Below are 17744 nucleotides of genomic sequence, written 5' to 3'. Positions count from 1 at the left end.
GAACTGAGTATTGGAGTGCCTCAAAATAACCCGAAGGGTCAAATAGCGAACTCCAAGCAACGCGTTGAACAGGCTCCCCCAGCGCAGTGCCCTACGCTGGGTTCCGCTTCACTTCCCCTCCCCCGCGCGGGGCGAGCGCCAGGCGCGGTCTCTTCCCACGCGGGGCGCGGCAAGTGCGGACAGCTCCTTTCGGGGCTGCGGAGGGCGGGAAGTCAGCGGTTCGCGGGCCCTGGCCGACGGGCGCTCCTCGGGGTCCCTAGAGTCGGCCGGGCCAAGCAGGCCCCGCGCCTCGTCAGCCCCGGCTGTCCCTAGCGAAGCATCGGGCGGCGGCTGAGGCCTCACGGACGTCCGCCAGCCCTCGCCGCGAGCGGCAAGCGCGGGGCTCTGAGGGGAGGCGGGGCGAGGCCGCGGGGCGGAGGGGGGCGGGAGGTGCATCCTGGGAAATCCACCAACATGGGGCGCAGCGGCCGTCGCCGCCGCCGCCGTCGCCGCGAGTCCCGGCCGCGGGTGCCTCCGTTTCCCTGACGCCCAGCTCGGGCCTCGTTGCCCGCCGCGGCCCGGGTCTCTGTGGCCCAGATTAGCCAACGCGCCCTTCTCCCGCCTGCCCGCTGGGGCCATGTGAGGGGGCAGCTCCCTCCGCCGCCGCCGCCTCCTCTTCCTCCCCCGCCCCCTCTCCCTGCCCGCCCCCCTCACACCGAGCCCTGGAGGAGCCCCCGCTGCTGCCCGCCCTCCCTACGCCACCCCCACGATGGATAGGAACTACTCGACCTCGGGCTTCACCGAGCCGCCGCCGCCGCCGCCCGCGCCCCCCGCCGTCCCCGCCCCCGCCAGCGCCGCCGCGCAGCCCCCTGCCCCAGCCTGGGCCTACGAACCCCGAGCCGCCGCCGCCAGCAGCAGCTGCAGCAGCCCCAGCCTCAAGGCCAGGTAGGGAGGGTGGGCGGCGGGGGTCGCAGTGGACCAGGAAAGGCCGGGGATGCGTTTGGGGCCTTTGCTCCGGTGCAGCGCCGCCCAGGAGTCTGGGCCGGGCGGGGAGCCCTCCGTTCGCCCTCGCTCAGCTCGGAGGAGGCGACTGATGTCTCCTACGGGGTGGTCGTGGGTGGGTGGGGGCGCCTGATGCAGTATTCGCGCCTGGGGACGGCGGGTGAAGGGAGAGCTGGGCGGGAGTCGTGGGGCTCCGTCATCTCTCAGGTCCTGGGCTCTCACATGGTGAAGTTTGGGCTCGTGGCTGAACTCGGGATCAGGGAGACCCAGGACTGGCGCCGGGGTTCCGAAGGGGGCTCCGGAGAGTTTGGGGCAGTGGCGATCCATTGTATTAGAACCTGGGTGGTCGACAATGCGGTGTTGGGGGCCCCGGCGTTTGAGGGTTGAGGAGGCGGGAGAGGAAGAGTGGCGGAGCCGCGTCCCGGAGACACTGGGGGACCCGGGAGCGCTGGGCTACGGGAGAATCCCTGGGGAGCGGGGCGGGAGAGGGGGCTCGGCAGGGCGCGAACGCGACTCCAGGACGGGTGACATATGTTTGCTCTGGTAGCCAAGATTTAGGCGATTTCTCTTCCACGCTTTCAAAGTTGTTCTTGGGTTTCCTCCCCTCTTAACAACAGCAGGAAGTACGGAATCTCTCTTTGCCTTGTGTTCCTCGGGGTGACAGAGAGTTGGGAAGAAATGGGGCGGGGGTTGGGGTGGGGGTAGTGAAGGCCATAAAGGTTGGAGAACCAAAGCATGTTTCTCCATCTCGGCCTCTAAAGCCCGGGTGCATTAGGTAGTGCGGGGTTCAAGAGTTCATCTTTCCTGCAGCATGACCAAGGGAATCTAAAATGTTGACTCCTGCTTGATATTTAAGCTCGCGGGAAATGTGTAGTAGTGCCACACCGTGAAACGGTCCCATTTGAATGATAACTGGAAGGCGTGGTCTTGTTTGGAGGTTTGGTAGGCGGGTTGTTTTAAAGCCACCTCTCCGGAACAATACAGAATCTGGTAGGTGCAGCTTCTGATTACATGGACCAGGGAATCCTGGGTTGCTAATGACTTCATCCTCAGCTACCAACAGGAAGCTTCGTGGCTTTATGATCTCATTAGATTTCTTGATTATTTTCACAACAGAAGTGAACTTTTTTTTTAACTTTATACATTACTGTGTTCCAGGCTATCTTCTTTGTTTTGATGAAAGTTCTATGTTCATGATTGAGGAAATAAGTGTGAAGAGTAGCTGGTTCTTTGTCTTAGATTGTCCATTGGGATGATTGTGAAAGAATGAGAAAAATTTGCTTCAATAGGGATATAAGCTTTCTTAGAAAATTTTAGGCCCTTTGTTTGAAAGATCTGGGAGTTAGCAAAAATAATATGATGTACCATTTTGGAGCTAAGTAATTAAATGCTGAAACCTTTCAGAAATAGCCATTATTTTGTATTACATACAAGTAAGCCATTTTAAGGAGTTTTATGAAAGACGTTTGGCACTTCCACCCATTATTTCTTTTTGATGGTAATTTGACTATCCTTTTTCTGTTTTTTTTTTTTTTTGACTATCCTTTTTCAAGTAGCGTTTTGCATTGACTAGAATAATTTACAAATTAAAATTACTTTCTCGTCATTGAACAACATGATAGGTATTTGTGCCGCATTTTTTATCCTTTAAATGAAAAATATTTTATTAGGTAAATGAAACTGAAATACCACCTAGATACTTTTAGTAGGATACTTCTGAGGCAAGAAACTAAAATCTACTTGTAGTATTTTCCAAATGTTATTTATCAGAGTAACATGGAATGACTTCCCAAACACATTTGAAAACAGTAAGTAGATTCATTTGGCACACATAATCTAAAGGAGATTTATTTTGTTTACTGGAAGTTATTGAATCTTGAATGTTACCCCTCCATGCCCTCTCCTGCTTTTTAAAAAAATGTGCGGGGTGGGGTGGGAATCAACTAAATTACACCATAGAAAATGCAGTCGCCGCCCCCCCACCCCCCGCCAACCCTGCTTTGTTAACATCTTGTGTTGGGATCAGGCCATCTGTACAGAGTTGCACACACTTATGAATTATACCTCATTTTATTCTTCAAATTGTGCAACTATTCCTCTTTGATTTCAGTTATATCAAAAATACCAAATCTGAAATATGCCTGTAAGTCTAAATATTCTACACTTCAGAAGCTTATTTATATTTTTATAACATTTTAAAAAGCTTTTTTCATAATTCATGTATCAGTTGAATGTTTTTGTTCCCCTTTGTGTCAGTTTCTTCTGAAGGTGCAAATGAGTACTAGTTGTGATGATGTAATACGGATACTTATCCATAAAGAATTAGCCTGTCTGTCACCTTGTTTCCTGTAACCTATTCAGAAGCTGACATATGGTAATGACATTCAGTTGTTGCCAACGTGGATCTGACTTCCTACTTTATGCATTCTTGGTCTTGAAATACATCATTTTCATAAGTTGACTGGAAGATACATGATAAACAGTTTTTGATGAGTTTGAAACAATACATTTTTGAATACAACAGCTCTGTTAGTTATTAGGTAATTTTACTGTATTAACAGTTGAAAAACAGTGGAAAACTCCAGCATTTTATCTTAAATAGGACATATAGAGAGATTTTTGAATATTTCTCAGAGTACTTGCTAGATACTTAGAAAGTACATGGATAAAGACTGGCCATATAAATCTTCATTTTTGTGCTTTTTTCAGTTAATTTTAGGAACCAAGTGAACATGTCCTTTGCTGAACACCACGCAGTTGTTAATACTTTTTGGGGTGCAGTTTTGGTTGTTGTAAATACCTTTGCTTGGCTTGAGAAATAAGAAGGTCATCAGGAACCTGCAGATCCATTGCCCTGTTCTGTGCTTGATACTTATATCTTGGTCACAGCAGCAAGAGCCAGGCTGTTTTACGGTGATAATTGATATGTTTGTATTTGAATGTGTACCAGAAAGTAATAGAATGGAAATATTTTGTATTTAAATAGGTTTACATTTGTTTTTTGCCTTTCTAACTTGAAAGAATTTTTGACACCAGTTTTTAGAATTCCTAATGCATACTTTTTTTTTTTTAGTATGTTGTATAGAGTATGATAAGTACTCTTCTGAAAAACCCAAGTAATGATTAGCTCTTTTAAAATTGGTCAGTTTCTATATGATGGATATTTGTTTGATACATTCCAAATCTAGAGTTTTCCTCAAGGTTTTTGGAATAAGGCCTTGTAGATCCCAATTTGTAAGGAGGAAGAACAATCTGAAGTTAATGAAAGGTTATTTCAGACAAACTTCCATTGTTAGAGTTCAGAAAGTTTTTTCTCATGGAAACCGTATTGTAAGTAATAGTAGCTGTCATTTACCTCATGAGCAACTAATTTGTGTTAGTCGTTTGAAGTCACAAATGCATACACTCATTTATAAAACTTCATTATAAAAATCCTTTGATGTAGGCATTCTTTTTAGCTTCCTTTTATGGATGAGGAAACTGAGGCATAGAGAAGTGAAATAATTTATACCTATAGCTACATAGCTAGTAAATAGTGGAGCTGGGATTGAAACCTGGGCATTATGGGTCTGGAGCCTAGGTGTTAACCAGTGTACTGCACTGCTTTATGGTAAGATAGTGGAATGCTGTAATCCACCTATATGTGAAATGAGCTTCTGCGAGCGGGCCTGGAAACTTACGCATTATTATTATCCTTAATTCAGTGTTCTTTTTCACCGATGACTATTTCATAGTTCAAATATATTCCTTTTCACTTCCATAGCACTGCACTTTCCTGGCTTTCTCCTACTTTTCTGGCCCACTGCTTTTTCCTGTTCTTCACTGGAGTTTACTCCTCTCTCATCTCTGCAAGTTACTGTTTCCTCAGGGCTTGGGATTGATAAAATTTCTTGTTCATTCCTTGCTTTTTCCATAGGACTCACATCCATGTCTATGCTTTTAAATACTATCTTGGTGGAGCTGCCCATATTTGAGCAGACTCTTCTAAGGACCTGGTCACATTACCAGCTACCTCTTTGACCTTTTACTGGAGCTTAATGATATGCTTTCCCCACCTGTCACACTTCTGCTTCCCTAGTGAGGCCCATCTCAGTAAGTCATACTTCTGTCCACCTAGTTGCCCAGGCCAGAAACCGGAGAGTTGTGTGTGCTCAGTAACTAAGCGCTACTGCTTTTGAATCTAATGTCTTAAAACTCTCTGCTTCTTTTGTATCCACTGCTCCAGCTGATCCAAACCACCTTATTTTTTACTTAGACAACTGCAGTAGCTTCCTAACTTAGTCATCTTGGACCTTTTCTTTTTTCCCTTCAATTCATTCTTACACCATTGAGTGATTTTTAACATATCTACCAGTTTGCTCCTGGTCCTTTGCCTAAAGCCTTTCCATAGCTACTCCTACATATCAAGGTCAAGTTTTTAAAAATCTGTAAGGTGGTCAGGTGTGGTGTCTCACGCCTATAATTCCAGCACTTTAGGAGACTGAGGTGGGAGGATTGCTTGAGCCCAGGAATTTGAGACCAGCCTGGGCAATGTGGTGAAACCCTATCTCTACAAAAAATAAATAAATTAAAAAAATTAGCCGAGCATGGTGGCGTGCACCTGTGGTCCCAGCTACTCTGGAGTCTGAGGGAGGACGGCTTGAGCCTGGGAGGTGGAGGTTGCAGTGAGTTGTGGTGGTGCCACTGCACTCCAGCTGAGTAACAGAGTGAGAGCCACACACACACACACACACACACACACACTCTCTCTCGCTCGCTCGCTCGCTCTCGCTCGCTCTCTCTGTATGTGCCCTGTATGGCTCTGCATTTACTGACCTATTTTTTTTTCTTTTTTTGGAGACGGAGTCTTGCTCTGTTGCCAGGCTGGAGCTCAGTGGTGCAATCTGAGCTCACTGCAACCTCTGCCTCCTGAGTTCAAGCGATTCTTCCGCCTCAGCCTCCCGAGTAGCTGGTACTACGGGCACGTGCCACCACGCCTGGCTAATTTTTGTATTTTTAGTAGAGACAGAGTTTCACCATGTTGTCCAGGATGGTCTCGATCTCTTGACCTTGTGATCCGCCCACCGCGGCCTCCCAAAGTACTGGGATTACAGGCGTGAGCCACCGTACCTGGCCCTGACCTGTTTTTTTTTAAATTAATTAATTTTTTTATTTTACTTTAAGTTCTGGGGTACATGTGCAGATCTTGCAGGATTGTTACATAGGTATACACATGCCATGGTGGTTTGCTGCCTCCATCCCCCGGTCACCTACATTAGGTACTTCTCCTAATGTTATCCCTCCCCAGTCTCCCCACCCCCTGCTATCCCTCCCTTAGCCCCCCAACCCCCAACAAACCCCAGTGTGTGATGTTCTCCTCTCTGTGTCCATGTGTTCTCATTGTTCAACACCCACTTATGAGTGAGAACATGCAGCGTCTGGTTTTCTGTTCTTGTGTTAGTTTGCTGAGAATGATGGTTTCCACATTCATCCATGTCCCTGCAAAGGACATGAACTCTTCCTTTTTTATGCCTGCATAGTATTCTATGGTGTATATGTGCCACATTTTCTTTATCCAGTCTATCTTTGATGGTCATTTGGGTTGGTTCCAAGTCTTTGCTATTGTAAACAGTGCCACAGTGAATATACGTGTGCATGTGTCTTTATAATAGATCGATTTATAATCCTTTGGGTGTATACCCAGTAATGGGATTGCTGGGTACTGACCTATTTTTTTTAATTTATTTTCTTTTTTATATTTTTTCTTGAGACAGGGTCTAACTCTGCTGCCCAGGGTGGAGTACAGTGGTGTGAACATAGCTTACTGCAGCCTCAACCTCCTGGACGCAAGTGATCTTCCCAAGTAGCTAGGACTACAGACATGTGCCACCACACCTGGCTACTTTTAAAATTTTTTGTAGAGGTGGGGTCTTGCTATGTTGACCAGGCTGGTCCTGAACTCCTGGCCTCAAGCAGTCTTCTTGCCTTGGCCTCCCAGGCATAAGCCACCATGCCTAGCACTGGCCCATATTAAATTCTTTGGATTATTCTAAATTCCTTCCTACATGGTCTTACCTTCATCTAGATAACTCTCACCCTATCCCCACCTCCCAGCCTGACTTGTTAAGGTATCTCATGTGAGAAACCTGCAGTATTTTCAACCCCTACTCCTTGTTGCTTTGTGCAACAGTATATGTTTTCACAGAATATTTTATTTTACTTTCATATTCTTAGAAATATGTATTTATGGCCAGGCACAGTGGCTCATGCCTGCAATCCCAGCACTTTGGGAGGCCAAGGCAGCAGATCACAAGGTCAAGAGATTGAGACCACTCTGGCCAACATGGTGAAATGCTGTCTCTTCTAAAAATACAAAAATTAGCTGGATGTGGTGGCGTATGCCTGTAATCACAGCCACTTGGGAGGCTGAGGCAGGAGAATCACTTGCATGTGGGAGGTGGAGTTTCCAGTGAGCCAAGATTGCGCCATTACACTCCAGCCTGGCGATAGAGCGAGACTCTGTCTCAAAGAAAAAGAAAAATTATATACTTATGTGTTGTTTATGTAATACATATCTTCTTCCTCAGAATGGAGGTTATTTGAAGAACCCTATCTGTTTTGCTGTTATATTTATAGTACTTAGTATTTACTTTAATCCACGGCATAGTTGGTGCTTAATACATATTTATATCATGAAAGCCAGAACTCTGCTTCAGTGTGGGAATTGGAAGCCCCTTTCTTCCTGTTGCAGCCTCTAGTGCCATTCCCCTTCTACCCTGTAGTGGGAACCAAGATGAAGGTAAGTTTGCGATTTTCATTGGTTAGCAGTGTGGGGATATAGACTACTACTTGTTTCTTCCTTTCCTTGCTCTGTTCTCTGCAAAAATGAGTACTAAAATATGTCTACCAAAATACAGTTTTCTTTCATTCATTAAACAAATGTTTGAGTGGCTACAATTGTGAAGCAGTGTTGCCTGTATCTCCTTGAGTTATTATATTTCTGCAGTGAAGGCTTGAGAAATCAAGTGACAAGCATGCATTCACTCATTAAAATGTACTGGCCATCTCTGAGTTTCTGTTTCTCAGCTAAGTTCTGCAGGGTGCCATAAAAATGAAGAAAACACTGCCTTGCCTTTTAAAGAACTTGTGATCTGGAAGGGTGACAGGGTAATGTACTTGCTTCCTCTCTGCTTGGCTTCTAAATGTTGAAGTGCTCAGAAACTTGAGGTTCTGTCCTTTTTTCTTCTCTCTCCACTGATCCTAGGTGTAATTGCCATAAATATGAGATGACTTTCAAATTTCTATCTCTGGATTCATATCTAGCATCTGATATTTCCATTTGAATATTGAATAGGTAGTTCCAAAATGAAACATCCGGCCTGGCACAGTGGCTCACGCCTGTAATCCCAGCACTTTGGGAAGCCGAGACGGGCCAAGGCAGGCCAAGGCAGGTGGATCATGAGGTCAGGAGTTCAAGACCAGCCTGGCCAACGTGGTGAAACCCCATTTCTACTAAAGATACAAAAAATTGGCCGGGCATGGCGGCGAGCGCCTATAATCCCAGCTACTTGGGAGGCTGAGGCAGGAGAATCACTTGAACCCGGGAGGTGGAGGTTGCAGTGAGCCGAGATTGCACCGTCGCACTCCAGCCTGGGCAACAGGGCAAGACTCCCTCTCAAAAAAAAAAAAAAAAAGACACATCCAATACATGATTGTCACCCTCTCAACCTGGGCCTCCTCTATCTTCCCCACCTCAGTAATTAATATCACCATTTACTCCACTGTATATGTCCAGAAGGTTAGAGCCATCCATGATTCATTTCATTCCTTTCCATATAGAGTCCCTTAGCAAATGCTGTTGGTTCAATCTCCATATCCATAATTTCCTGCATGGACTATTGCAGTTGCCTCCTGTTGTTTTCCTTGCTTCCTTTTAGGCCTAGAATTTAAGTATGAAACAGCCAGAATTAACTTTTCAAAAATGTAAGTCAGGTCATGTCATAACCCTGCTTAGAACCTTCCATTGTTACTCAGTAAAATCCAATGACTTGGCTGGGTGTGGTAACTCATGCCTGTAATCCCAGCACTTTGGGAGGCTGAGGCAGCTGGATCATTTGAGACCAGGAGTTTGAAACCAGCCTGGCCAACATGGCAAAACTCTGTCTCTACTAAAAGTACAAAAATTAGCCTAATGTGGCAGCGGGCGCCTGTAGTCCCAGCTACTCAGGAGGCTGAGGCAGGAGAATAGCTTGAACCTAGGAGGCGGAGGTTGCATTGAGCCAAGATGGCACCCTGCACTCCAGCCTGGGTGACATAGCAAGACTCCGTCTCAAAAAAAAAAAAAGAAATCCAATGACTTAATGTGGCCTACAAAGCCCTGCATGATATAAGCCTCAGCTAATTTCTCCAACCTCATTTCATTCCCCTTCTACCACCATCTTTCAGCCATACTGGCTTTACTTCTGTTCCTGAAACATGCTAAGATTATTTGTGTCTTAGGTCTTCTTCACCGGCTGTTCTCTTTACCTGAAGTTTTCTTTCCAGGTCTTTGCTTTGCTCTTCTGCTTTTGCTGATAGTTAGGTCTTTTCCCACATTACCTTCTCAGAAAGGCCTTCTCTGACTGCACTGTCTAAAGTAACTGCACATTGCTAACATATCACAGTTTTACTTCAGAGCATTCTCACTCTCTGGAGTAATTTCGTTGATTTACATGTATCATCTATTACCACTCTTTCCCCATACCACCAACCATCATTGATGGAATGCATGTTCCATGAGAACGGGGCTCTTCATCTTGTTCACATCTGTACAAGGCAGGTTAGAATAGTAGTTGATAGCATAAACTCTGGATTCAGAATGTTTGGGTTTGTATTTTGACTCCACCACTTGCAGTATGATCTTTGACAAGTTTTTTAACCTCTCTTTGCCTCAGTTTCCTTATGTAAAATGAGGATACTTTTAGAATTCTTGAAGATTGAGAAAACCTAGAAAAGTATTTAGATTGATGTCTAGCATATAGAATAGCATATAGATTATTAACTTTATTGTCAGCACTTAGAACAATGTCTGATGCATTGTGCCATTAAACATTAAATAATGAATGAAATAACTATGCTCTTAATACCTGGTAGACTATTCCTTTTTGAGAGGTACAAAAATACTTAGTGGGAAAAATTAATATTGAGTTCAAGGGGATCATGGTAGCATTTGTCAGGTAGATTTCATAGAAACTGATCTGAATTATTGCTAATGTTGCATAGTGCAATAAGGGATTAGTGCAAAGAAAGAACTTCTAAGAACAAGTGTTCCAAGAGGGAAGAAATGCTAGGCCAGTTAAGGGCTGGGCCTTGAGCTGGCACAGCATCACTTCTGCCAGTCTGTTGGTCAAAGCAGTTCCTGGTCCAGTGCAGAATCATCATGGGAGGGAAACTACACAAGGTATGGTTCACTGGGGATCTCACCGGAGTAACACTATACCATTGAACATTGGTACTAGATTTTAGAGGGCTTCTGATGACAGATCATGGAGTTTAGTTTCTACACTCTATAAAGGATAGAGAACAACCAGGCGTGGTGGCTCGTGCCCATGATCCCAGCACTTTAGGATGCTGAGATGGGCTGATCACTTGAGCATAGGAGTTTGAGACCAGCCAGGGTAACATGGTGAAACCCTGTCTCCACAAAAATACAAAAATTAGCCTGGCATGGTGGCATGTGCCTGGGAGGTGGAGGCTTCAGTCAGCCGTGATTGCACCACTGCACTCCAGCATGGACAAAGGGAGTGAGACCTGTCTCAAAAAACAACAACAAAAAAATACAAAATCTCTGTTCTTATGGAGTTTACATTCTTAGGTAAGGGAGTCAGGCAAGCATATAATTAAGAAAATTTTCTCCTAGAAGAAGTGCACTTCCCTGAGATCTGAGGAAGCAGCAAGTGCAAATGTCCTAAGGCAAGAACAAGCCCGGCAGTTCCCTTCCCTGGTAGGATCTTCCTGTTGCTCAGTGGTACTTCAGAACCACCCAGAGGGCTTGTTGAAACACAGGTTTCTGGGTGCAACTCCAGAGTTTCTGAATCCATAGGACTTGCGTGGAGGTCAAGATTTTGCATTCATAACAAGTTCCTAGGTGATTCTTATGCTGCTTGTCCAGCGAGGAGATTTTAAGAACCACTGACCTAGGTCTTGTCAGTGTTGGCTTCTTGACATTCTTATCTCTGCCTAAATGTCATCTCTTCACAAAAGCCTTCCTTGACCACCAAATCTAAAGTCCCACCAGGTTTCCTTTGTTCCAGCACTTCTGTTTTCTCCAAAGTATTTGTCCTTAGCTGACAAGACCAGAGAGGTGAGTTCAGGAGTCTGATTGGACATTTGTATACAGACAATAGGAATCTCAGAGATTAAGGTCTTTGGGGATGAAGAATGAAGGGCTGAGAACTGAGCCTTTGCTGTTGTTGGTGATAATGTCTATTACATGCCTACTATGTGCTGAGCACTGGCCTAATTTTATAGTGTTATCTCATTTAACTTCTCACAGTAACTCTAGGATACAGGTACCATTGTTAGACCATTTTATAGACAAGGAAACTCAAACAGAGATAAATTTTACTTGTCCAACATCACTGCTAGTAAGTGACAGAGGCAGGATTTGAACGCAGGTGGTGTAACTTCAGAGATTGTGCTATTAATCACAAGCTTTCAGGGAAAAATCTTTTTGGGAAGTTGAGGGTGTAGGATTAAATAGAATTGGCAAATGAAGTATAAAAGAGGGTTAGTGATAGAATACTTTGAAGAAGGATGTTAGCCCTTTGGGATTTAACATTTGTGCTGGGAGATTTAAAAAATGATTATCATTTTCCCCAAGCATACTTTTGCTAAAAGTTTTTGGAGAAAACTTGGGGACATGGGCTTATACCAGATTGAATAGTTTGCCATAGGGTATGGGTAGCAGAAATTTTAACTGAAGCACCTCTTATATTCTAGACACTGTTCTGGGGGCTTGGGATACATGAGAACAAAACCAAGATCCTGAGGGAAATGGGGTGAAACAGCTGATTAAAAAATGAACATAACTGTATATTATTTAGTATGTTGGGAGGTGATACCAGAAAAAGAAAAGCAGAATAAGGAAGAATGGGATGCAGATGAGGGAGGCGTTACAGATTTACAAACAAGGTGGACTGGGCAGGCTCATTGAAATGGTATTTGAATGATGACTTGAAAGTGCTAACTTTTGAAATTGAAAGAAAAAATGTTACATTGGGAAACGGTGCTTTAATAAGGTATTTATTTATTTATTTAGAGACAGTGTCATACCCTGTTGCCCAGGCTGGAGTGCAGTGGTGCGATCTCAGCTCACTGCAACTGCAATTTCCACTCCTGGGTTCAAGCAATTATCCTGGCTCAGCCTCCTGAGTAGCTGGGATTATAGAAGCCCATCATCACCCAGCTAATTTTTGTATTTTTAGTGGAGACGGTGTTTCACTGTGTTGGGCAGATTGGTCTGGAATGCCTGACCTCAAGTGATCCACCCGCCTTGGCGTCCAAAAGTGCTGGGATTACAGGCATGAGCCACCACACCTGCCCCAGTAAGTTTATTTTGCCCCTAATTCAAATGATACTACAAGTTTTGTAAAAAAAAAAAAAAAAAAAAAAAAAAAAAAATTACCTGCTCCTTGGGTTAACTTGCTTACAGGAAATCTTATTTATTTACTTAATGTTTATCCCTATTGCTGCTTCTGGTGTTTTAATTTCAGCCACATGCTAGGTGACTTTCTGTTATTAGGCTGCTACTAACACCATTTCCTTACATTGATTCAGGTCAGTCTAGCCAGGGCTCTCCAGTCTATGCCTTTCTGCAGTCAAGGCAATAGTAAGCATTTCTTTTCTTTTTTTTTTTCTTTTTTTTGGGACAGAGTCTTGCTATCGCCCAGGCTGAAGTGGTATGATCTCAGCTCATTGCAATCTCCACCTCCTGGGTTCAAGCGTTCTCCTGGTAGGCCTCCTGAGTAGCTGGGATTACAGGCATGTGCCACCACACCCGGCTAATTTTTGTATTTTTAGTAGAGACAGGGTTTCATCATGTTGACCAGGCTGGTCTTGAACTCCTGATCTCGTGATCCACCCACCTTAGCCTCCCAAAATGTTGGGATTACAGGCGTGAGCCACCACAACCAGCCAATAGTAAGCATTTCTTAAGCAATGTGCTAGCAGTGAATATGAATACGTGTAAAGATATTGTATAATATGAAGAGGTAAATGAGAGGATGTGGGCCTGGTTTCAGCATATCCACTCATTTTGCTTTTTTTGTGTGAGTGTGCAGAATGATATTCTCTTTTTTTAGACAGAGCTTTGCTCTTGTTGCCAAGGCTGGAGTGCAGTGGCTTGATCTCGGCTCACTGCAACCTCTGCCTCCCAGGTTCAAATGATTCTCCTGCCTCAGCCTCTGGAAGTAGCTGGGATTACAGGCACCTGCCACCATGCCCAGCTAATTTTTTTGTATTTTTAGTTGAGACAGGGTTTCACCATGTTGGCCAGGCTGGTCTTGAACTCCTGACCTCAAGTGATCCACCTGCCTCAGCCTCCCAAAGTGCTGGGATTACAGGTGTGAGCCACTGCACTCTGCCTTCTCTTTTTTGTCTTTGAATGAAACACACTTTTTTCACTGCTCCTTGAATGGTGTTAGGAATGCTCTTATCTTAGGGTCTTTGGGCTGTTTCCTCTGCCAGGACCACTTTTCCCTGAGATAGTCTGCATGACTTCCTTCCTCATGTTGTTCAGTGGCCTCTCCTTAGTACCCTCAATAGAATGGCACACACTGCCATCACTGTCAAGCCCTGCTTAAAGTTTCTCATAACATTTATCAATCCTTGATATAAATACTTCTCTGTTGTTGTTTATTGTAGTCTCTGTCCTTTAGCTTGGGTGTTTTTTGACAGTAGAAGTTCAGCTGTTTTCCCCCACTTGCCTGGCATATAATAAGTGTTCAATAAATATTGATTTAATAAAGAATATGTTTAATGAGAGATATTCTGCTTTTACCTATATAATATTTCAGAGCTTAAATTTGGCCTCTGTAACTTAAAGGCTCTTTAGCAATCCTGACCATGTAGCTTGTCCTATGTTGCTAGGCATGTAGGGATTTATGGGGTATAACTAAACATAAAATAATGAAATTTTCATATGGCCTAACATCATTCTCATTACTGTGTGATCACTGATCCTGTTTAAGTAACTTGAGACCAGATTTGTCTGATCTAATGAAGCAAACACAAATATGTGGATAAGCTGAAATACTTTTGCTTGTATCTGCTTAAATTAGATGGCTTAACATTTTAAATCATTTCTCATGTTGAGCAAAACTGCAAGATGAACATTATACCAGTAAAGCAGCTGGTACTGTCCTCACTTAAACAGACATTAAACTACTTCAAGTCAGAGTTTGATTTGGCCAGAGCCACAAGGGACTGGTGGAATGATGCCGAAGTAAAAGTGTGAACCATTTGGAAGGATGGGAATTAAGTAGAACTGTGCCTTTGCCAAAAACCCCAACTCCTCAAGAAACCCAAAACCTAGAGATGGTCTTTTGCTATTTGTTAATACCTTTGTATTATTTTTGTTTAAACAGCAAGATTTTGGCTGAAATCTGATCCTCTAATATGGTAATGATTAGAATTGTTTCTAAGACTGGTAAGTTGTGTTTTAGTAAGGCATAGGAGTTGAAGATTCCAAACTTGCTTTTAAAAGCTAATCTAGTATACCAGCTAATTAACCTTGATCTACTGTGCTACCTTTTAAGGTCATGTTAGCATCATCCTCATATATATTAAGCATACTTCACAGTATGTCTGCTATTTGCGCTTAACACATATGATTAGAGAAAATTTAACAGATAGTAAACTTGAGTGTTTTGACATTTAATATGTTATAAAATCTTTTTTAGTGTGTAACTTGTTTCAAAATATATACTCCTAAAATTCATTACAATTTCTTTCTTTACATTAACCTTTGTTGTGAATTAATAATAATGCAGAACAAGAATTAGCCACCCTAAAGTTGATTTTCTCTATTATAAAGAAGACTTTTTTAGATTTTTTTTTTAAGTTAAAAAAATTGGGGCTGGGTGTGGTGCCTCACGCCTGTAATCCCAGCACTTTGGGAGGCTGAGGTGGGTGGATCACCTGAGGTCAGGAGTTCAAGACCCAGCCCGACCAATATGGTGAAACCCCATCTCTACTAAAAATACATAATTAGCCAGGTGTGTTCGCGCATGCCTGTAGTCCCAGCTACTTGGGAAGCTGAGGCAGGAGAATCGCTTGAACCCGGGAGGTGGAGTTTGCAGTGAGCCGAGACTGTGCTGTTGCACTCCAGCCAGGGCAACAAGAGCAAAACTCCGTCTCATAGAAAAAGAAATTTTTTTAAAAGACAGGGTCTTACTCTGTCATCCAGGCTAGAGTGCAGTGGCTCACTGTAACCGCAAACTCCTGGGCTCAAGCAATCCTCCTATCTCAGCCTCCCAAGTAGCTAGGACTACAGGCATGTACTACCATGCCTGCCTAAATTGGGGGTTATTTTTGTTTTTGTTTATTGTAGAGATGGGGTCTTGCTATTTTCCCAGGGTGGTCTCAAACTTCTGGCTTCAAGTGATCCTCCTGCCTGACCCTCCCAAAGTGCTGGGATTTTAGACATGAGCCACCACATCCAGCCAACAACAACACTTTTACAGATAATTTCAAACCAAACAAATTTAGACAAAGGTATAATGAACCCCTGTGTATCCATTACCCAACTTCAACAATTTTAGCACATGGTCATTCTTCTTTCATGTATATCCCTACATAGTTTCTGTCCCTACTCCCATGTATCATTTCAAAGCAAATTTCTGGTTATGTATCCCTTTCAACCATAGTATGAGAGAGAACTCTGAAAGATAAAGACTTACTTTTTTTTTGACGTAACTACAATAGGTAGGATATTTTAAGGCAATCTATAAATATTTTACTGGTTTTAGTACCTGAAGTCAGTCTTCTAATAGTATAGTACAATTAAAAAAATGGTATAGTACAGTTTATAACAGGATAAAACACTACTGGTTTTATTAAAAGTCTGGCTAATTTTTTTTTTTTTTTACAAATTTGTGGAAATTTCCTTAGGAAAACAGAAGCATTAAACTTTTTTAAGCTTCTAGATAATTTCCTATTACTTTTCTAAAAGTTTGTAAGGAAAGAACAGCACATTGAGTAGAAAATGAATTGTACAACTTTGGATTTTGGTTCACCTGAAAATCTTTTCTTCCCTAAAATGTTATTAAAGTCTTGTATTAAACCAAAGATGTATAAATGTTTGTCTGTAAATCTAGTTCATATCCACATGTGAATTGTGATAAATGTATTTTTAGACAGATTTCCTTGATCTAATGCCAGAAATCATAGACTGTGTTAATAATAATACATGAAATTGTGATGTCATGAAAAACTGGCTCTACAAGTTTCTCAAACAAGGGAGAAAATTTAAATGAAACACTAAGCCATAAACAAAAAGATATATTGAAAAAGCTGAAAAAACAAAAACATTTTATAGTACCCATACATTTTGAATCATAGAAATATGAACTGAGTTATGTGTTGAAAAGTAACCAGCTATATATTAGTTCATTTTAAGTAATTCCTTTGTAGCCAAAATAAGAGAAACCATCTAGGACCCATATAACCACTTTTGTCTATCTCTTAAATAAACATGCTGGTCTTTACAGGTGGTTAGTACGTGAAAACACAAAATAATTTGCTTTGATGGATGTATTTCTCTTTTTTTTTTTTTTTAAGACAGAGTCTCGCTCTGTCACCTAGGCTGGAGTGCAATGATACGATCTTGGCTCACTGCAGCCTCTGCCCCCCGCATTCAAGGGATTCTCCTGCCTCTGCCTCCCAAGTAGCTGGTATTACAGGCACGCACCACCACACCTAGCTAATTTTTGTATTTGTAATAGAGATGGGGCTTCACCATGTTGGCCGGGATGGTCTCGATCTCTTGACCTCGTGATCTGCCCGCCTTGGACTCCCAAAGTGCTGGGATTACAGGCGTGAGCCACCACGCCTGGCCCTGTCTTTCTTTTAAAAGAATAGCATAGACTGTGCATGGTGGCCCACACTTCTAGTCCCAGCACTTTGAGAGGCCAAGGCAGGCACAGATCTCTTGAACCCAGGGGTTTGAGACCAGCTTGAGCAACATAGGGAGATCCCTGTCTCTACAAAAAAATAGGTAATTAGCTGAGCATGGTGGCACGCATCTGGAGTCCCAGCTACTCAGGTGGCTGAGGCAGGAGAATCACTTGAGCCCAGAAAGTCAAGGCTGCAATGAGCCATGATTACCACTCTACCTGGGCAACAGAATAAGAGACTTTCTCAAAAGAAAAGAAAAGCATTACAAAAAAAATATTGGAAATGGGGAACACTTAGGACCTGAAAATGTTGTCTTTGTTCAGAAGAAAGATTGGTAATGCAAATGATAACAGAAATAGAAAAGGAAGATGATGAAGTGGCGTTTTGGAGTTGTCCAATTGAGGCCTTGGTGGTTATTGTTAACATGGATGCAGCCAAGCATATGCCCTATCACCATCACATTTCATTATTTCCCTGTGAAACAGCAGACAGAAATTCTTAGCCGCCTTGACTTTGGCAGTGTTTTTCTTGGGCATCTGTTACAAATGCCATCTGTCTCTTTCTGTTGTGAATACTGTGTGGAACTGATACTGTTTTTTTAATATACTCTGTCACCCCACTAGACAGGA

General features: G+C 43.2%; 1 protein-coding gene across 2 annotated transcripts in view; it reads left to right on the top strand.

Annotated features, from left to right (window-relative positions):
• Positions 1-433: 433 nt before the first annotated feature.
• Positions 434-17744, top strand: part of QSER1 (glutamine and serine rich 1) — an 83227-nt gene continuing 65916 nt past the window's right edge. For both annotated transcript variants that reach the window (XM_064365048.1, XM_064365047.1), the window contains exon 1: positions 434-924. In XM_064365048.1, the coding sequence (XP_064221118.1) occupies positions 749-924 (176 nt within the window). In that variant the 5' untranslated portion in view covers positions 434-748. The remainder of the gene's footprint in view (positions 925-17744) is intronic.

The sequence above is a fragment of the Aotus nancymaae genome, unplaced genomic scaffold (genome assembly GCF_030222135.1).
Source record: "Aotus nancymaae isolate 86718 unplaced genomic scaffold, 86718_ANA_hifiasm-v0.15.2.pri h1tg000059l, whole genome shotgun sequence".
Classification (NCBI taxonomy): domain Eukaryota; kingdom Metazoa; phylum Chordata; class Mammalia; order Primates; family Aotidae; genus Aotus; species Aotus nancymaae.
Note: the sequence above shows the minus strand (reverse complement) of the source record. Positions and strands in the feature narration are given on the sequence as shown.